At 42.8% G+C, this 17,399-nt stretch overlaps 1 protein-coding gene across 1 annotated transcript in view; it reads left to right on the forward strand.

Moving 5' to 3' along the window:
• Positions 1 to 17,399, forward strand: part of cfap221 (cilia and flagella associated protein 221) — a 180,193-nt gene that overhangs the window by 121,871 nt on the left and 40,923 nt on the right. The window contains exons 19-27 of the mRNA XM_056588744.1: positions 174 to 269; positions 3,355 to 3,436; positions 3,852 to 3,943; positions 5,438 to 5,518; positions 6,754 to 6,861; positions 11,020 to 11,184; positions 11,654 to 11,739; positions 15,634 to 15,676; positions 15,979 to 16,085. Of these exons, the coding sequence (XP_056444719.1) occupies positions 174 to 269; positions 3,355 to 3,436; positions 3,852 to 3,943; positions 5,438 to 5,518; positions 6,754 to 6,861; positions 11,020 to 11,184; positions 11,654 to 11,739; positions 15,634 to 15,676; positions 15,979 to 16,085 (860 nt within the window). The remainder of the gene's footprint in view (positions 1 to 173; positions 270 to 3,354; positions 3,437 to 3,851; positions 3,944 to 5,437; positions 5,519 to 6,753; positions 6,862 to 11,019; positions 11,185 to 11,653; positions 11,740 to 15,633; positions 15,677 to 15,978; positions 16,086 to 17,399) is intronic.

Raw genomic sequence — 17,399 nt, forward strand, 5'->3', positions numbered from 1 at the left:
CCCATCCCCCAGGCGGGATTGAACTCGCGATTAGGCAGGTGTTGATTCCGCTCTCTTAGGAAGCTACGAGGGGTGGTAGAAGGCAGTCTGCAGGGACTTCCACACACTCATATATAATAAATCAACGAGTATTTGTGATGTTCTCATTTCTCAATATCAACACTCAAACACAGGCTGTGGTGGGGGCCCCGTGCTTCACATTCTACTGCGGCCCCGAGCTGCTGGTCAGCCTCCGGGCTCTGAGACTCTTCCAGCAGGCCGCACGCAAGGTACACACACACACACACACACACACACACACACACACACACACACACACACACACACACACACACACACACACACACACACACACACACACACACACACACACACACACATTAATCATGCAGAGTATATATGTGAATATATAGTTCATCATGTCCAGCTCCATATGCCAGTCTTATGCATTTTATTCCCCTAACTATGAACTGAACTCACTCAAATCACACAGTTATAGAGGTACCATGTTATATAGTTTGTGTGTCTGTGTATTGGGTTTCAATATATGTATCTAAACTGCTAGTCAAGTGCAGTCTAAAGTTAAAAAAAGCATTGAGGTTTACAGTTTTTTCCTATCGTTTTCGGTCATGTACCCATACTATGGTCACTTTTCCCTATCACTTAACACAGTGGGCTTTAGAGACACACACCTCTGCATATCTGTTAACCTTTGGTGCAAAATGCACTACAACAACCACACCACAAACAATGCTGCCATAACTTAACACATGTTTCCTCTCAGAACACTATGACCTAAAAAACACTAACATCTTGAAGCATTGCCAATTGCATATATAAAATGTTGCTGTGTCCTCCAGTTTGGCATAGATTTCCTGTAGTGTTGCATTGAAAAAAAGAGAAAAAACACAGACAAACACTTCTTTGGACTACAGTAATAAAGTTTGTAATATTACAGTATGACAATCCAAGCCAAGTATCTGCTGACAGTGTTCATATGTCGGTTTACCTCCCACAAAAGATGTCACAATTGACATCTCGCAATTGAGTGTGGTAAATGTACTGTAATTGTAAATACAGTAAATACTGTAAGTGTTTTATGAGAAACTGAGAATAACAATTTTCAGTTTTTGTAATGCAAATTACATACAGTAAGTACGTAATATATGATCCAGAAACAAATCACAAACAGTTTTTTTCACTGTGCTTTACTTTTTGGAGATTTTGTCACAGTGCAAGTGTTACACAAAACAGAAAATACATTACAAAGTCAAAAAATGTGTTCTAACAAAAAATGCAATGCACAAAACCTGCACATACTGTATATTACAGTAGCCCAACAGTGGCGCAGAATTGGGCTAATCCCTCCTATCCTCCGCATATGACCACCAGGTGTTTTGCATTGCAAAACGTATCCTCTGTGTTTTGTACAGATCATTGTATGTAGTGTTGCTTTGGACTTTTGTAATTCCATGCCAATTCACCAAGAACTATGGTGCACAGGGGGAAAAAAATCTAAATTACTTTAAAATAAACTAAATAAACTATAAACTAAATATTTTTTCTTATTCAAACATATAACTTCATTTGTCTGTCCAAATGCAGCATCTTTCCATCTACAGTGATCTAAATTACTGTTAGGTTTTGAACAGAAAGTTCACTGTTTTGAACAGAGTATCTAAACATTGGTAAAATATGCTGTAGTTCCACAGCGTTTTGCCGGTAGTGAACATTGACTGGGGCAGGTATCCATGAAATTTGGAAGAAGGCGTCATTGCCAGCATTTGTATCTTAGCATAGGGGCAAGTAACCACAGTTTGGTTCACATGGTCTACTGGTATGCTCACTGTGTGAAGTGTTTAGGGAATGTGAACATGGTTTAGGTAAATTGCCTAAAACGATAGGAAAAAACTGTAAGCAGTACTGTAAAGCCGGCCACACACGGGCGCCGAAGCTCCGCGGTGCGCATTTCACACGCGTCAATTGCCACCCCTAGCACCAACAAGAAGCGCTGCAGCACCGTTGTGATATGTTTTGAAAGTATAGGCTACAATAACGTTATACAAGTTGTTTTATGACTGCATATATGGCCCTGATGCCCATGATTCTCTGTTTGTGCTTACATTGATAGTCACATTAATTCATAGATACCGTATGTACTGTCGGGCCCTTTGTTTATGGTTTAGTCACTTTACACACTTTATTTACTTTCATTGCTCATTCTTTTTGCATTGTGGAATAATTAATCTAGTGCATGAACAATCTCAATATGTATAGGACCTTGTATCTAGCCGGGATATACCAAACTGCTTTAAAAAAGCGCTTTTTCTGGGGCGGCGACGCTAGGGAATAGAACAGTGGCATGAAGGATAGTGGGGCGGCGCGAAATAAAGCAGGTGTTCTTTTTGACGCACCGCTTTGGCGCCGGTGTGTGTTGGGCTTCAGTGCATGGATTCTATTCCATTTAACAACTTTAAGGCATTCTTTTAGCATTCCACCGCTGGGTGGGATCCTTCTACGCTAAACTAAGCTATACCAACTAACGTATCTCAGATGGCCGGATCACCTGTTGTGTGTAAAACAAAATACAACAAAAGGAAAAAGTGATACAAAAATGCAATATAGTTGAAGCATGCATTTTGAACATTGCGAGCATTGGCCCGCTGGGAATCAAATCCATACGAATGTCTTTTGGATTTGGCTGTTGGAACATCATCTCACAGACCCCCTTGTTCTTGGGGTTTGAAATTATGTCCAAATTATGGAGTACCTTTTTGCCCTTTTCCTTAGGTTGATGATCAAATTATTAATTATTATTATATAATTATTATTATTAGGGGTCAGTGGTAGCCTAGTAGGCCTAGTGTTAGAATAATGTATACTTTGAATATTGGTGAATGTTTCTACCAGGTCGTAGAAATGGTTCTGTCCAGTAGTTTCAATAAATAATCCAGTAATTTAACATTTTATCCGTGACCAAGTAACATCACAAATTACTTACGACTAACGAATTGTCCACAGGGCTGGTTATGGAGCTTTAAAGGAAAGTAGACAAAGCCTTTGAGGACGTGTAGAATCTATTAGAATCTGTGGATTGAAGCTTTATTGGTGCAGCGCCATCATATGCACACTTTTAGAGGCGGACATCTGCCTTTGTCTGCGAAAGTAACGCAAAAGTAGTGTAATAAGTAATATTACGAGGTACCAGATTCATAGTCATACTGTAACTGATCGTATTACTTTAAAATTAAAGCAAACAGTAGTGAATAATATGTTACATTTTGAAGTTACTTCCCCACCACATGGGTACCCTGTAGCTGAAGAACATCTTTCCTTCCTGGCGCTTGCATTCAGGTTGTGATCCGATGCCGCATGAACCACCGGCTGGCTTGTCTCAGGAAAACGAAGAAGCCATCACGCAAAAACCAAGAACACGGTTTTTATTTTCTTGTTCATTAATTTATCCTCATATTATTATTTTTTTCGTTTACGGATTTCCCAGAATCTTGGAATTCATGATATGCTTCCCCTTCCACCTTCTTGCACTGCCAGGAGTACAGAATCTTGTCCTATTTTTATTTTTATTCCTTCAGGTTCGTTTCGAGTTCAGTCAGTCCTGATGGGGTTTGCCTCTGCGTAACGACTGTGGCGCTCTTTACAGTGTTTGTGTTTTGTTTAAAGCGCGTCATCTGAAACATTAGTGGCGCTATTTATGCAAGGGAGGCCGCGTTAATGTAGACCCATTATCTCACATTTTATCACAGTAAACATACCACTTGGCTCGCATTACTTATTGTCTGTAAATATGTCCTTAATATGTCTCTTTATTTTGTATTTTTTCCAATTTTAAGTAAAGGGAAATAAGAAAGCGGAAGGTCTGATCTCGCCAGACAAAATATTTCCGTTGTCCTTTCCTGTTTGTGTCAACATGGCCGGCCATCTGGTGGGTAACAACACTCAGCTCTACTAACATTCAATTATAAAAATATCCCAAAATGATTTATAATATATTTTTATGAGAGTAGCAGTTGACAGTGGTATATTGTTTAGCCGGAAGCTTACTGCCTCAACATTTGGATGTTGCCTTCCTACACTGTCGCTTTTTGGCTAGACAGATATGGTCCCCGCCTCTTGCCCTTGATTGGATATTGGGGACAAGGCTTCAACAGTTGAGTAGAGGATGTGTCACTCAAGACCACTTCGGACTCTTCTCACACTAATATTTAACAGCATATAACATGATTTTAATAAAATTGAAATTGTATCTCGTGCTGCTTTAATAAATAAATTAACTGATAAATGAATGATCTATTCTAAAACATGACCCTCAAGATTAAGGACTGAGCTCTGTCCTGCATACTGAAAAGAGGGAGATTTCTACCCAGCCATGAGGTATAATTACTGATGATGTGCTATTAGCACTCCCGATGTATAAAAAAAAAAAAAAAAATATATATATAATATATGCACAGCCTAATGATAGAGCCGTCTCTGCTGTTTTAGTAGAAAGAGTGGGTTCCCATGCTAAGAGCCGTCTCTGTTGTTATAGTCTAGTAGAAAGAGGGGGTCCCCTTGCATCCGATGGATTCTGAATGAAACCTGTTTGATTGCAACCCTGCAAACATTAATATTTGGATTTTCCAATCATAAAACATTTCAGAATGTGTTTTTCCTTGTAGTAATATTTGGCTGGAGCTTTAAAGATAAAGTCAGGAGAATGAAGCATTAGGGCCTGGCGTACCCCAAAATGAAGCAATACGACCTGGCGTACCCCAAAATTAAGCATTAAGGCCTAGCGTACCACAAAATAATGCATTAAAGCTAGTGTACCACAAAATGAAGCATTAAGGCCTAGCGTAGCACAAGATGAAGCATTAATGCCTAGCGTACCCCAAAATTAAGCATTAAGGCCTAGCGTACCGCAAAAGTACACATTAAGGCCTAGCGTATGCTTAATGAACCATTAAGGCCTAACGTAACACAAAATGAAGCATTGAGGCCTAGCGTACCCCACGATGATGATATGTGACTGTAAAAGTAAAAAAAATACAATATAACAAATTTTACCGAATCATTTTCAGGATACAATTGGATTCAGATGGTTCTCTTGGGGATCCATCATGTACACCAAGTATATCACAAGTATTAAAACATTTACACCCATAGGGGTGACCGGGAATCATAACTTTCTAATGTCCTCAATTCCTCTTAACGTAAACCATCTAGAAGTCAGGAGGTCACTGGTTAAATCCTTAATTTAAGTAGCAACTGTCGAGTGGAAAAACATGTTGTGTAAGTTTCACACTGTGTGTGTGTGTGTATGGGTGGGTTTGCATGTGTGTGTGTGTGTGTGTGTGTGTGTGTGTGTGTGTGTGTGTGTGTGTGTGTGTGTGTGTGTGTGTGTGTGTGTGTGAAATGGGCTTTCTCCTCTTCTCAGTCCCTCAGCGATTTGACCACAGTGGCAGTGGGACTGGTTGACACCTCCATGGCAACGCATGTTCCTCTCTTCCAGCTTCAAGTAAGTGCGCACACATACACACACACGCCCAAACACACACACACACACACACTGTACACACAAACACATATTCCACACATGCACCCCTTGGGCTCTGGTTTTACATGCAAGAAACCAGAAACACAGTGCAGAGTTCCCCTGCACTGTGAGGTATAATTGTGCAGACTGATTAATGAGAGATCTTTTCTCATAGCTCAAAGGAAGAGGTTATACATATATTATATAAAATGTATACATGCATCAACTTTTTTCTTGCTCAAGGACCCTTCGACCAAAGGGGCAGAGGAAGAATCTCGCAACTCCCTAATGGCGCAATTCCACTGGAGGGTGTGGTTCGGTTCGTTTCGCAAAGGTGCGGCGCGGTTCGCGTTTCCACCGCCAAAAATGGGGGTGACCCGGACTGAGACGTACTGAGCCGTACTCGTTTCGCACTTGTCTCCAGTACTCCTCCGTTGGGGAACTGAGATACCTGAAAGGGTGCCGGCAAGTTCGAACTACACGTACCCTCCGTTGATTGGTCGACAGAATCGTCACTTCCGCGTGGCATGGGGATAAAAACAAACAAACAGTACACGTGAGGTATTATTCTGGACAATGGACATTTTGCGCAAAGCTTTAGCTTGGGCGAACAAGGAGGTGGAGACATTCCGAGACTGTTGCTGGACGACTTCTATGGTAGCTCTTGGTTTAATGTGTTGCGTTCCTCTTTTCAATTGTTTTTATTGAGCAGGCTACACTGTGTCGCGCGGCTATGATGTCACAATGTTTAGGTAGCTGCCGCGGCGATCGACATCCGGCCTACCATAAGGGTACTGTCGGTGGTAGAAACACAACCTCGGAACTGAGCTGTGCTAAATTGCCCCCTCCCTACCAGACCGAGGCAAACCAAACCGAACCACACCCTCCGGTGGAAATGCGCCACAGGCCACGGTTGCTCTTAATGTTTCTGCCGTGACGTAATGACAGTGATATGACTCAGGATGAGGAGATGGATTGAATTTGGAGAAATTAATTTACAGCGGAGAGATGTATGGCCCAAACCAAATAATAATCTATGACCAAATTGAAATAATAATTTGAGACCAAACCACTATCTTCCTTCCAAAACTCCTGATGTAATGGGGTGTGTGGGTGTGTGTGTGTGTGTGTGTGTGTGTGTGTGTGTGTGTGTGTGTGTGTGTGTGTGTGTGTGTGTGTGTGTGTGTGTGTGTGTGTGTGTGTGTGTGTGTGCCCAGGTTCCCCATCACTTTAAGGTGATGGGCTACAGCCCCCCACTGTCCTGGGAGGCTTTCAACAGCTACGTCCCTCCGACTCTGACCAGGCCACTTCGTTCCGGAGCACTGGTAACTATGACGCCCACAACATGCGGCCAACACACAACACACATGTTGGAGCCACTTTGGCTTTTGGTTGAGGCATATTATCCAGTACTCAGTGTTTCCGCTAGAAGAAATTGGTGCCGGTCATATGACCGGGAAGGTTTCATTTTACCGGTCAAATTGGAAAAAAATCGGTCGGATATAATATCCGTGTTTATTGCACTTAAAAAATTTGATAGGCAGGCTATATAAAGAATAAAATCATCAAGGCATGTCGATTTATAGCCTGGTGTTTTTAATTAAAAGGTTGGCAGGTGACAGAACAATTAAACATTGCATTTTAAAGTGCAGACGAACAAAAATTATTTAGGTCTATAATGCAAGGCAAGGCATAAATAATAATAGCCTAAAACAATACAAAGTAGGCTACCTACAGTAAAACAAACTGGCGCGTAACATTATAAAATGCAGACTGTAATGAAAATAATTACGCTACAGTGTAACAAGAGACGGGAGTATTTTAAAGTGGATAAGAAACAGTGAATTGCCGGCCGCGACTTGAACTAGGCAGCATAAAATAAATAAAAAATATATTTTACTTCTTTTGATATTTGGCAGCTGTGAAGCGTGCCGCTGCTGAATTAAAGTCAAATGTATCTAGTGTGTCTCTGCTGCTTGCAATGCGCATAAGCCTTGTGACTCTTCCTTCCCCAAGGCGGCTTCGCTGAGCAGTCTTTATGCGGTTCTGCAGGGAGAAGCCTCTCTCCGCTGGCACACTGGAGACGGGGATAACACAGGCTACCTTGCCAGTTTGACCCACTCTGGGAAGATTTCCGCGTAATCTCTTATGAGCATCTCGCAGGCCGATGAAAAATGCAAGCCCCCGTAACTGCGGAGGGCTGTCATCATTGGGATGGCATCTCGCTTCGCGCTTGCGGCATCGATGAATGTGGTGGCTGTGGCCGAATCGTCCTCGCTTGCAATTTCTTGGCCAAAATGACCCAGCATGGTTTGGATGGCTGGTTCTGCATACTCCCGAAGTGCTGAGGGAACGGAGGGACAATCAGTCTGTGCTTTTTATTTTTAGCCAATAAACAACTAATTATTCCTTGGTTATTCCTCTGTGTCTCCAACGTTCATGTAACACTGTACACATCAGTTTTGTTAGGCCTACATTAGCCTACTGTCTCACTTTTCATTATTGTCTGTCAGCAGCCTATTATGGCAACACAGACGATTTTTACCACAATTTTGACGGTTACAGCATGGCCTAAAGAACCCATTAAACTCACAACATTTGCGTATCAGACTAGTATTTAGCGGAGGCCTATAGCTCTCGAGTGCCCTTATAATTTGCATTATGGCTCTTATTAGGCTATTGTTAGGCCTGTATTATTAGTAGTAGGCCTATTGGTCCTATTATTATTATTGACCAGAATATGCGAGCATTGGTCATTTAAAAATAATATTCTATTTAACTTAGGCTATATGTTTTACATCATACGTAATCAAATAGGCTAGCCTATAGGCCTACTTACCAGCTGTCTGTGGGTATCGGGAGGGATTAAGAAGGACGTCGAAGCAGTTAAGCAGATCCAGGGAATCGTCAGGGAAACGGGCGTGTAAAGCATCGATCAGGTGTTGAATGTATCTTGTTCAGGCATTTTTGAAGGCTTGAACGGACCGGTCGCCTGCATGGGTCACTTGAATGCCTTTGTACATGCCTTCTTGGAAATCCGTTTGGTACCTCTGTTCTTCTGGACCGGGTGCATCTCGTAGATGTGTGAGGGCCGAGACGGATGCTTGAACCATTGGTCGGATTGTGGCCAGATTTACATCCTCTTTCTGGAAAACCAAATTCAGTTTGGTCATCACGGGGAGAACATCAGCCAGTGTGTGCGTCAAGGCGATGAAGCTGTATGGCTGGATTTGTCCCAGGAGGCCTTGGGCTTGTGCATTTCCTCCCACAGCTTCTTCATTTAGCTCCATCACCAAAGCAGGCCAGTTCTTTTTAATACTCTCCACTGCCCTATGCAATGACAGCCAGCGGACCGCGCATGGCTGCTTCAGACTCGTCATGTCCTCTTCGCTCAGAGTTGCTGTTAATTGACGGAGGCGATTGGTCCTGCTAGCTGAGTGTTTGTAGAATGAGTACACAGCGGAAATTGTGCGCTTGTAGGCTCCTACTCGGTCCACAGCTTTAGCGGCATCTATCGCGGCCAGCGCAGTACGATGGGCAACACAGTGCACCTGGATGGAAAACGCACTCTCTTTTTTCAGGAGAGCGCCAACTCCAGCATGCCTCCCCATCATTACGCTGGCTCCATCCGAGCCCAGTCCGATTACGCGGGACAGCTCCACATTCCTGCAGCGGAGAATCTCCGCTACTTTATCAAAAATACACTGTGCCGTCCCGGAGTGTACGTCGTAGTTTCCCACAAAGCACGTCTCCACTCTTCCACTCACTTGCAATCTTACATACAGTATCAACTTTTTGTCAACCGTTATGTTGACGGTCTCATCAATTATGATCCCGATGTAATCACTGGCTCGTATTTTCTCATCCAATCCCTTCAACACCACATCCTCGAGAGCCATTTCCATGTCACAGATGGATTCGCTGTGCCGGTAAAGCCCCTCAGATGTGGTGAAATCCGGGGCCTGAACTGCTCTCAGAAGTTCTGTCATCCCCACATACTGATGACCCGGGATTTCGTGTTTGGCCATGTGAAACACAACTTTCATCTGCGAGCACAACTTTTTTTTGGAGGAGTCGGTGGCTTTCTCACATTGGCCTTTCATGGCCATTTGTAGCTGTTTTAGGTTGGCAGCCGAAATGTGATCATTGCACTGACTGTGCTCTGTTAAACTTGAGAATCGCATATTTGCGGACCCCCGAGTGAAGCCATTCTTCCTCCCTGATTTTTCGCACTGAGCGCAAAACAGCCTCTCCTCATCCTCTACAATATCGCACCTCACCCAGGGGAACTTCTCTTTCCAGTCCGGCCTGAACGCCCGCGTTTTCCTCCTCTTTTCTGCTGGAGCCACAGGCACAGCAGCCGCCTCTTCTGACACAGGTGGAGGTGTGTGTGTGACGTCAGACCCGCCGCTGCTGCTACTTGGTTTGAAGAAGTGGGTGATCATATTTTGATTCGCCATGTTTAATAGATACCGGTAGCCTACTCCGCAACAAAGCTTGCCAACGGCTTTCGCTAGATTGCCGCCGTTTAGTTCATAAACCTACGGTATTCTATAGCGATCAATTTGAGCGTGTGCACGAAATGTAACAACTTATTTATTTTATCACACAGGCTACGCTACAATCAAAACCCTCATTGTTTTACATTAATTGGCTAAACAAATTACCACTGTAGCATATTTAAACACAATTCAAATTAACACATTCAAAAGTATTTCGGCTCAATTTAAAAGGTTGAATCTCCTCGTGACTGAATGCGCTTTTTTCTGATGTTACGGCTCTCAGCTGTGCCAGAGCGTTCACAGTTGCTATGGAAACCACCTAGCGTCGCAGCGCGTTGCAGCCAGTGTGAACGGCCCAGTTTTAGAACGTCGCAGCCCGTCTCGTCGCAAGGAGTTGCAAGTTGCAAGCCGTTGCAAGGTGAATCTTTGGTCTGAACTGGGCTTTATTTCCAATCGGTCATTCTGACCGGAGACATTTGGAATTTTCGGTCCTCCTCATTTTTTTCCGGTCAACGGGAACTCAGCCAGTACTACACCTCTTCCATTTGGCTGTTTGAAAGTACTACTCTTGAACCGACTTTGCCGACAATGGTGCCATTTTGAGCATTTCTAGTTGCTGGTCTTGCATTTAGTTCTGGTTGGCATTTTGTCTTACATTTTGTCGTAACTTTTATGTTCTGTCACTAATTCTGCATTCATCCATCATCCATCTTCCATCCACCCATCTATCCATCCATCCATCCATCCATCCATCCATCCATCCATCCATCCATCCATCCATCCATCCATCCATCCATGCATCAACCCATCCATCAATCAATCTATCCATCCATCCATCCATCCACCTATCCATCCATACACCCATCCATCCATCCATCCATCCACCCATCCATCCATTCATCCATCCATTCACCCACCCATCAATCCACCTATCCATCATGCCATTCCTTGCCTCCTAACTGCTCCGATCGCCCCCTCCAGGATAAGCTGTTACCAGAGTTGCTGAAAGCCCAGCAGGCTACTGGCTCAGTGAGGAGGGAGGGTCCAGGAGAGGCGGAGGACCAAGAAGAGGAGCTCAGGGGGGGGGGGGACCGGGTTGCAGAGGCAATCCTTCAGCCAGGCCCTGCTCAACCCACACGGATATTTGTATGTTTTTATCCATCCATCAAAAGAGTACCAAGCAACACCATCTAAAAAAAACACTTCCACGAAAAAAGCTTTCTGATAATAAATCGGAGCATATGTTCTTACCACAGTATAATACATTATATCGTAATATATTGGGTAGATTGAGTGTCACAGTGTCAGGGTGGTCAGTGCTGCTGCCTTTCAGTGACTAGGTACTGGGTTCGAACCACGGGAGGGGGGTTCTTTCTATTTGGAGTTTGTTTGCTCTCCTGGTGATCACGTGGGTTACCTCCCACACCACGAAACATGACAGTCCACGTTCCTGACCTGCGCCTAACCCAGGACAGGGCACTACGACTTGAGCTGGTTCAGCACTGTGAGCCAGGCAGCTGACTGGTCCTAGCTCCTAGTGTAGCCAAATGCAGAGAAGGTCATTCCTCCATTGGTATTCATAAAGTATCTCACGTGTCTATCGCTCTGCCTTTAGAATCCTGCGCCAGATCGGCAGATCTACAAACCCATCCCTCAATATCTGGAGACCAGCGCAGAGCTCCACCTCTGTCCTCTGCCCAGGTACCCTGCATCCAGAAACTGGAGAAGGCACAAACATCATTATCCACAGAACAGTCTTAGAAGAAGAACTCCAAAAAAAAGAAAATAAGAAGTAGTCAGAGCTTCTATTTTAAGTGTAATTCCGGCGAAAATTTAACCCAGGGTATTTTTTCGTCATGAAAACCCATAAAATAAGCCCTCCGGGCCATTTTTTTCGTTGATAATCGAGTATAGAGCTTGCCTTAAGTTGCCCGGAGCAATGCAACAGCCCAAATTGCTTCCATGTTATTGGCTTGGGGCAGAGGGAACGCTTTCAAATCTGCGTTTTTTAACCACTAATATTGCTCAAAATAGCACCAAACCTCTGCAGTAGCATGATTAGGGTCCCTTCACATATAAAAAAAGCATCAACAACTTAGTTAGCGTACCGGGAGCTTATTGCTGTTTTCCAAGTCTGTGCCTTACCGGTAGGTCCATGTTTCCAGGGAGTCCACACAAGTCGATTACCGGCTACCGTAAATAATATAATAGAGGCGCCAACAAATGTAACTTAAAAATCTCCCCTCTTGATTCTCGGCTGTTCTAAATTTTTTGGCGCCTATTATTTACGGTAGCCGGTAATCGACTTGTGTGGACTTCCTGGAAACATTGACCTACCGACTGGTAAAGCACAGACTTGGAAAACAGTCTTTTTTAATAAAACCCCGGTCCACGCCGATTTTGAAGAGTTCGCTGTGCCTCTAACCCAGTGGTTCTCAACCTTTTTCGAGCAAACGCCCCCCGGACCTTACCCTGATCCTCTGGAGCCCCCCTCCCCCCTCCCAATAAAAATAAATAAGTAAACTAACAACCCCACTTACCAGACATGGGGGACTCGAGTCACATGACGATTTGCGACTCGAGTCAGACTCGAGTCGCAAATTTGAGGACTTGAGACTTGCTTGATTAACACTGATAAAAGACTTGACTTGACTTTGACTTGGTCTTCATGACTTGAGACTTGACTTAGACTTGAGACAGATGACTCGAAAGGACTTTTTTAAAGTTAGATTAAAGGTTGGATATGGGATTTGCAATACGGCAGCAGATTTTGAAAACACACAACTCAAATGGTCCTACCCCCTCTCCCTCAACGCTGACTCTGACTCCAGCCATTCCAAGTACATGGACGCGCAATCACGCACGAGCGCAAACACAGATGCGGGAGAGTGAGCCAGGCTAGCTAGGTTGGAGTTTAGGGTTGTCTTCTAGTGCTAGGTCCAAATGTGGATTAGCTAGTTAGCTAGCTCCAGTAGCTACCGCAGGATAACAACAAATAGAAGCTTGCTCTGGGTCACTAGCGTTGAGTATGTGCACGTGCACGAAGGGGTCACTCGTGGGGAGCGGGGGAGGGGGAGTGCAGTATGACCGTTTGATTGACGTAATTACTGTCCAATGCCACTCGGTGGTTCTGAAAATCATTGGCTGGAGATTTTCGAGCCCTGCCCGTTCCACAGATGATTGACTCGTTTAATTTTCATCTCAGTAGGCTACTTCTAAATCAGTGGCTGTAAGTGGGTTATGATAAGGATTTCAAGTAATTGTCAAGTAAAATTACACCGTCAGAGCCAGAGCGTCAGACTGGGCTCAGCATACCGCGTTCATGTTCCAGAGGGTTCATGTTCCAGTCCCCAAATTCAGTTGAACCACTACCTGGACATTTGTGATGGACGGAGCTGCCCTCAGTTTTGGGTCATGAACAGGCGCACCCTCCCCTCTTTGTTCAAGGTCCTGGTAAGAGTTATGGCAGTCCCTGCATCAAGTGCACCTGTTGAACGTGTGTTCATCCATGGTGCGGTGATAATGTGACCCAATCATTCACAACTCAGTGACAAAGTACTGTCAAATATTTTTTTTTGCTAATGCAATGCATTGTAAGTCGATGTATGTTGCGAGGCAGCAAGAATAATACCAGCTTTCAGGCTTGTGTATTACTATTTCCCCTTCCTACAGTATGTGTATGTGATATTACTTTTGAAATATTCTTTTTTTTCATGTCTGATGCCATGTGTTGCAAATAATATTCTACAACATCTAGGGAGATTGAGTGATTGACTAGAGATTCGATTTGATTTTGTTCATAGGTTGGAGGTAATGATCATATAAACATTTTCAAACTATTCACATAATGGTTTTGGAATGTTTTGAATAGTTTGAGATATTGTTAAGCTTAAGACATTGTTATTGTTAATGTTGAAATAAAACTCAACTTATGAACCACTCTCTTTACCGATTTTTAAATGTGGAAACTGGGTTAGATCATCAGATTTTTGGATGACTTGACTTGTGACTTGCTTGACCTGAGCAATGACTTGACTTGTGACTTGCTTGTTTCTCACCACAGTGACTTGGGACTTGCTTGAGACTTGAAGGTTATGACTTGAGACTTGCTTGTGACTTGCACATGAGTGACTTACCCCCACCTCTGCCAATTACACTTTTGTTATATTGCTTAAAGGTGTCATGCATTTTTTCTTGGCTTTTGCGGTGGTCACTTATAGTAATGAATGCCCTCTGATTCGGTTTTAGTGAAAAATATATAAATAAATATTGAAGAATATTCATGACATGCATTGTCCTTCACAGGAGAGAGAGAGAGAGAGAGAGAGAGAGAGAGAGAGAGAGAGAGAGAGAGAGAGAGAGAGAGAGAGAGAGAGAGAGAGAGAGAGAGAGAGAGAGAGAGGATTGAACATTCATTCACCGTGACCGCAGCCCGGGCACTACCGCGATTCCCGCCGTGCCCCGTGAACGAATGAATGAATGGCCCGGGAACCGCGGGCACTGTGAGCGCGGAGTCGGGCGTGTGTAGGACCGGACCGCGCTGCCTGTATGACCACTGTTACACTGCGCATAGACAGTAAAAAATTTGCTGAGACGGTAGAGGGGTTAGAAACCAATAAATGAAAATAGGCTATTTATTTCAGGTAGCCTATTTTTTCACCCAAAAAATACAATGAATGAAAACAATAATCACGTTCCCAGCTCCCCCCCTATGTTGTGCGAACGCCCCCCAGGGGGCGGTACCGCCCCGTTAAGACACCATGCTCTAACCCAGGGGTCACCATGGCGCCCGCAAGGACCACATGAGGCGCCCGCAGGCCTGTTCTAAAAATAGCACTACTCATTCTTGAACAACTCTTTCCCACCTTTTTTAAGTCATTGTTGATAATTATTGTGAGAAATCATTAACATGACTTAATTAATTAACATGTCTTCACATAGATAGAGTATCATTAATCATTAATACTAATATATAACTAAAGGCAAACTGAGCAAATTTGTTATTTCAGAAGAGTGTATAGAACTGGGTGCCTTTCGTATAACTCAGTGCCCATGAAGTAGCTCTCAGGTTCAAAAAGGTTGGTGACCCCTGCTCTAACCAATAACATGGAAGCCATTTGGGCTGTTACATTGCTGCGGGCAACTTTGGGCAAGCTCTATACTCAATTATCAACGAAAAAAATGTCCCGGAGGGCTTACTTTATGGGTTTTCATGCAGAATATTTTTGCCGGAATAACAGAAGGAATACACTGTACAAATACTTGGTTACAACTAGCAGTCTTGCATTGAAAATGTTACTGAAGTAAAAGTACAAAAGTAAAGTAAGCATTAGATAATATTTCTATATTTCTATAGCATATTTATATTATAAGTAAATCGCTTTAATGTTGCATAATATTGGACTGAAAGCACAATATTTTTTCTATCTTGTTTGTAAGTGGCCGTTCCTGTGTAGTATGTGAAAGCTAATTTACAGAACATTTATTTAATATGCTAGTTAGGTGGATATAGATTAAGGGCAACAATCTGCCAATTGAATGTATGTATTGTGATATATTATATATATATAATGTTTTGCTACTGTATTCATGCAGGTTTACTGACAACAGGAGCAAGAAAAACTATCTAGACCTAAAGGTACTTTATTTTAGAAATTTCCTCAACAGTGCAGACTTTGTGAACCTGATTTTATGCCTCATAAACATATTAGCATAGAGTGTAGCATAAACAGTAAAAAGCGATACAATAAATGATACTACATTGAGTACAAGGGACATGAATGTCTTTGTTACTAGAGTGTATGAATGTATTTTTCTGTTTGTTTTTATAATGTAAACCAAACAAATTGAAATAGATACTAAAAAAATATAATATATATATTACATCGGTGAGTTTTAAAGATTACACAGCGTGTCTCTTACTTGCTGAACCAATGGCAGGAAGTGATTAAAGGGGTCATGACCTGGAAGACCTCTGATTGGACCACCTTGAGACGCCTCTCCGAGCTGCCCACTTGCTCCACCATGGCCGAGCGGATGGCAGGAAGGTCAGATATAAATAAAAATCAATCGCTTTTTAAAATCATCCTTCTCTAGTTCAAGTCAAAGTGACCCGATGGTTCAAGTGTGATTGATAACAGGGAGTGGTCACAGCTGATCCTAATCAACATTAGAGCATAGAAACAAATTTCAAAAAAAGGGGCCACACACACTGTCGTGACTTATTTTGCTGTTAATCGAAAATATGCACGTTCTTTCGGGATTGTGGCTTTTAGACACGCTTGCTCCTTTGATTATTCAGCTTTGCTGTATTTATTTCACAGAATGCAAAAACAAACATGAAGGATCAACATAAACCTTTTCTGACATGCATCAAAAGAGCTGTCACTGAGCAGTTATAAAACTGTACTGCTTCCCGTCTACCTATTCACCTTTGGCTCCTCTCCTAAATACACACAGATGCGCTTCATTAACCCAAATACGGCATCCCCGGCATGTCAAATGCAAAATATGCTTTTACTAAATGAAAACAGATAAAACAAACAATTAACTCAAATAACCAAGCCAAAACCAACATGAATATTAATAAATAAATGAAACACATCAAACCGAAAATGGCCCTAACATACCAGCCCCTAATTGCTTATTACAGAGCAATTACTCAAATTATTATACCTTATGGAGCCATTATAACCAAATGTAGGACATCTGTCCAATGCAAATTGTATACTTTAGTCCATTATTTGTAAATCCAGCAATATCAGTAGTGGGTGTGTCAGGTCAGCAAGATGGCGTCGACGGGTGAACTACTGATGGTATTGTGGGCATAAAATGTCCTTTTTAATAAACAATCGGTATACTTACAAAGTTATCAATGCCTCGATTTATATGTTAAGACCCTTATTATAATACCAAAGAAGTGTCGGGCTACTTCTAGCCTTTTAAGTGGTTTAAAATAGCGTTTTGGTAGAATCGGCTAAAAACAACCATTTTAAGAATACGTATACAGCGCCTTTTTGCTCCCAAATGAACATCCCAACTGGTGATCATACCAAACATCTCCCAGATCCATTTTTCACCGGATTTGTCCTTTAAGATGGAGTACAGAATCTTTTTGACCAATCGAATGAGTCTCTCCCACACTCCGCCGTGGTGAGGTCCTGAGGGAGGGTTGAATGTCCAGTCAATACCTTCTTTGAGTAATGCTCTTTGTCATTGTCCAGTAATTTCATGGACTCCGCCTGCTCCTTTTGTGTTCCAATAAAGTTAGTGCCTCGATCTGACCGGATACTTTTTATTGATCCTCGATGACAGATGAACCGACGGATAGCATTAATGCATGCGTCTGTGTTTAGGAAACT

The sequence above is a fragment of the Gadus chalcogrammus genome, chromosome 4 (assembly GCF_026213295.1).
Source record: "Gadus chalcogrammus isolate NIFS_2021 chromosome 4, NIFS_Gcha_1.0, whole genome shotgun sequence".
Classification (NCBI taxonomy): Eukaryota; Metazoa; Chordata; class Actinopteri; order Gadiformes; family Gadidae; genus Gadus; species Gadus chalcogrammus.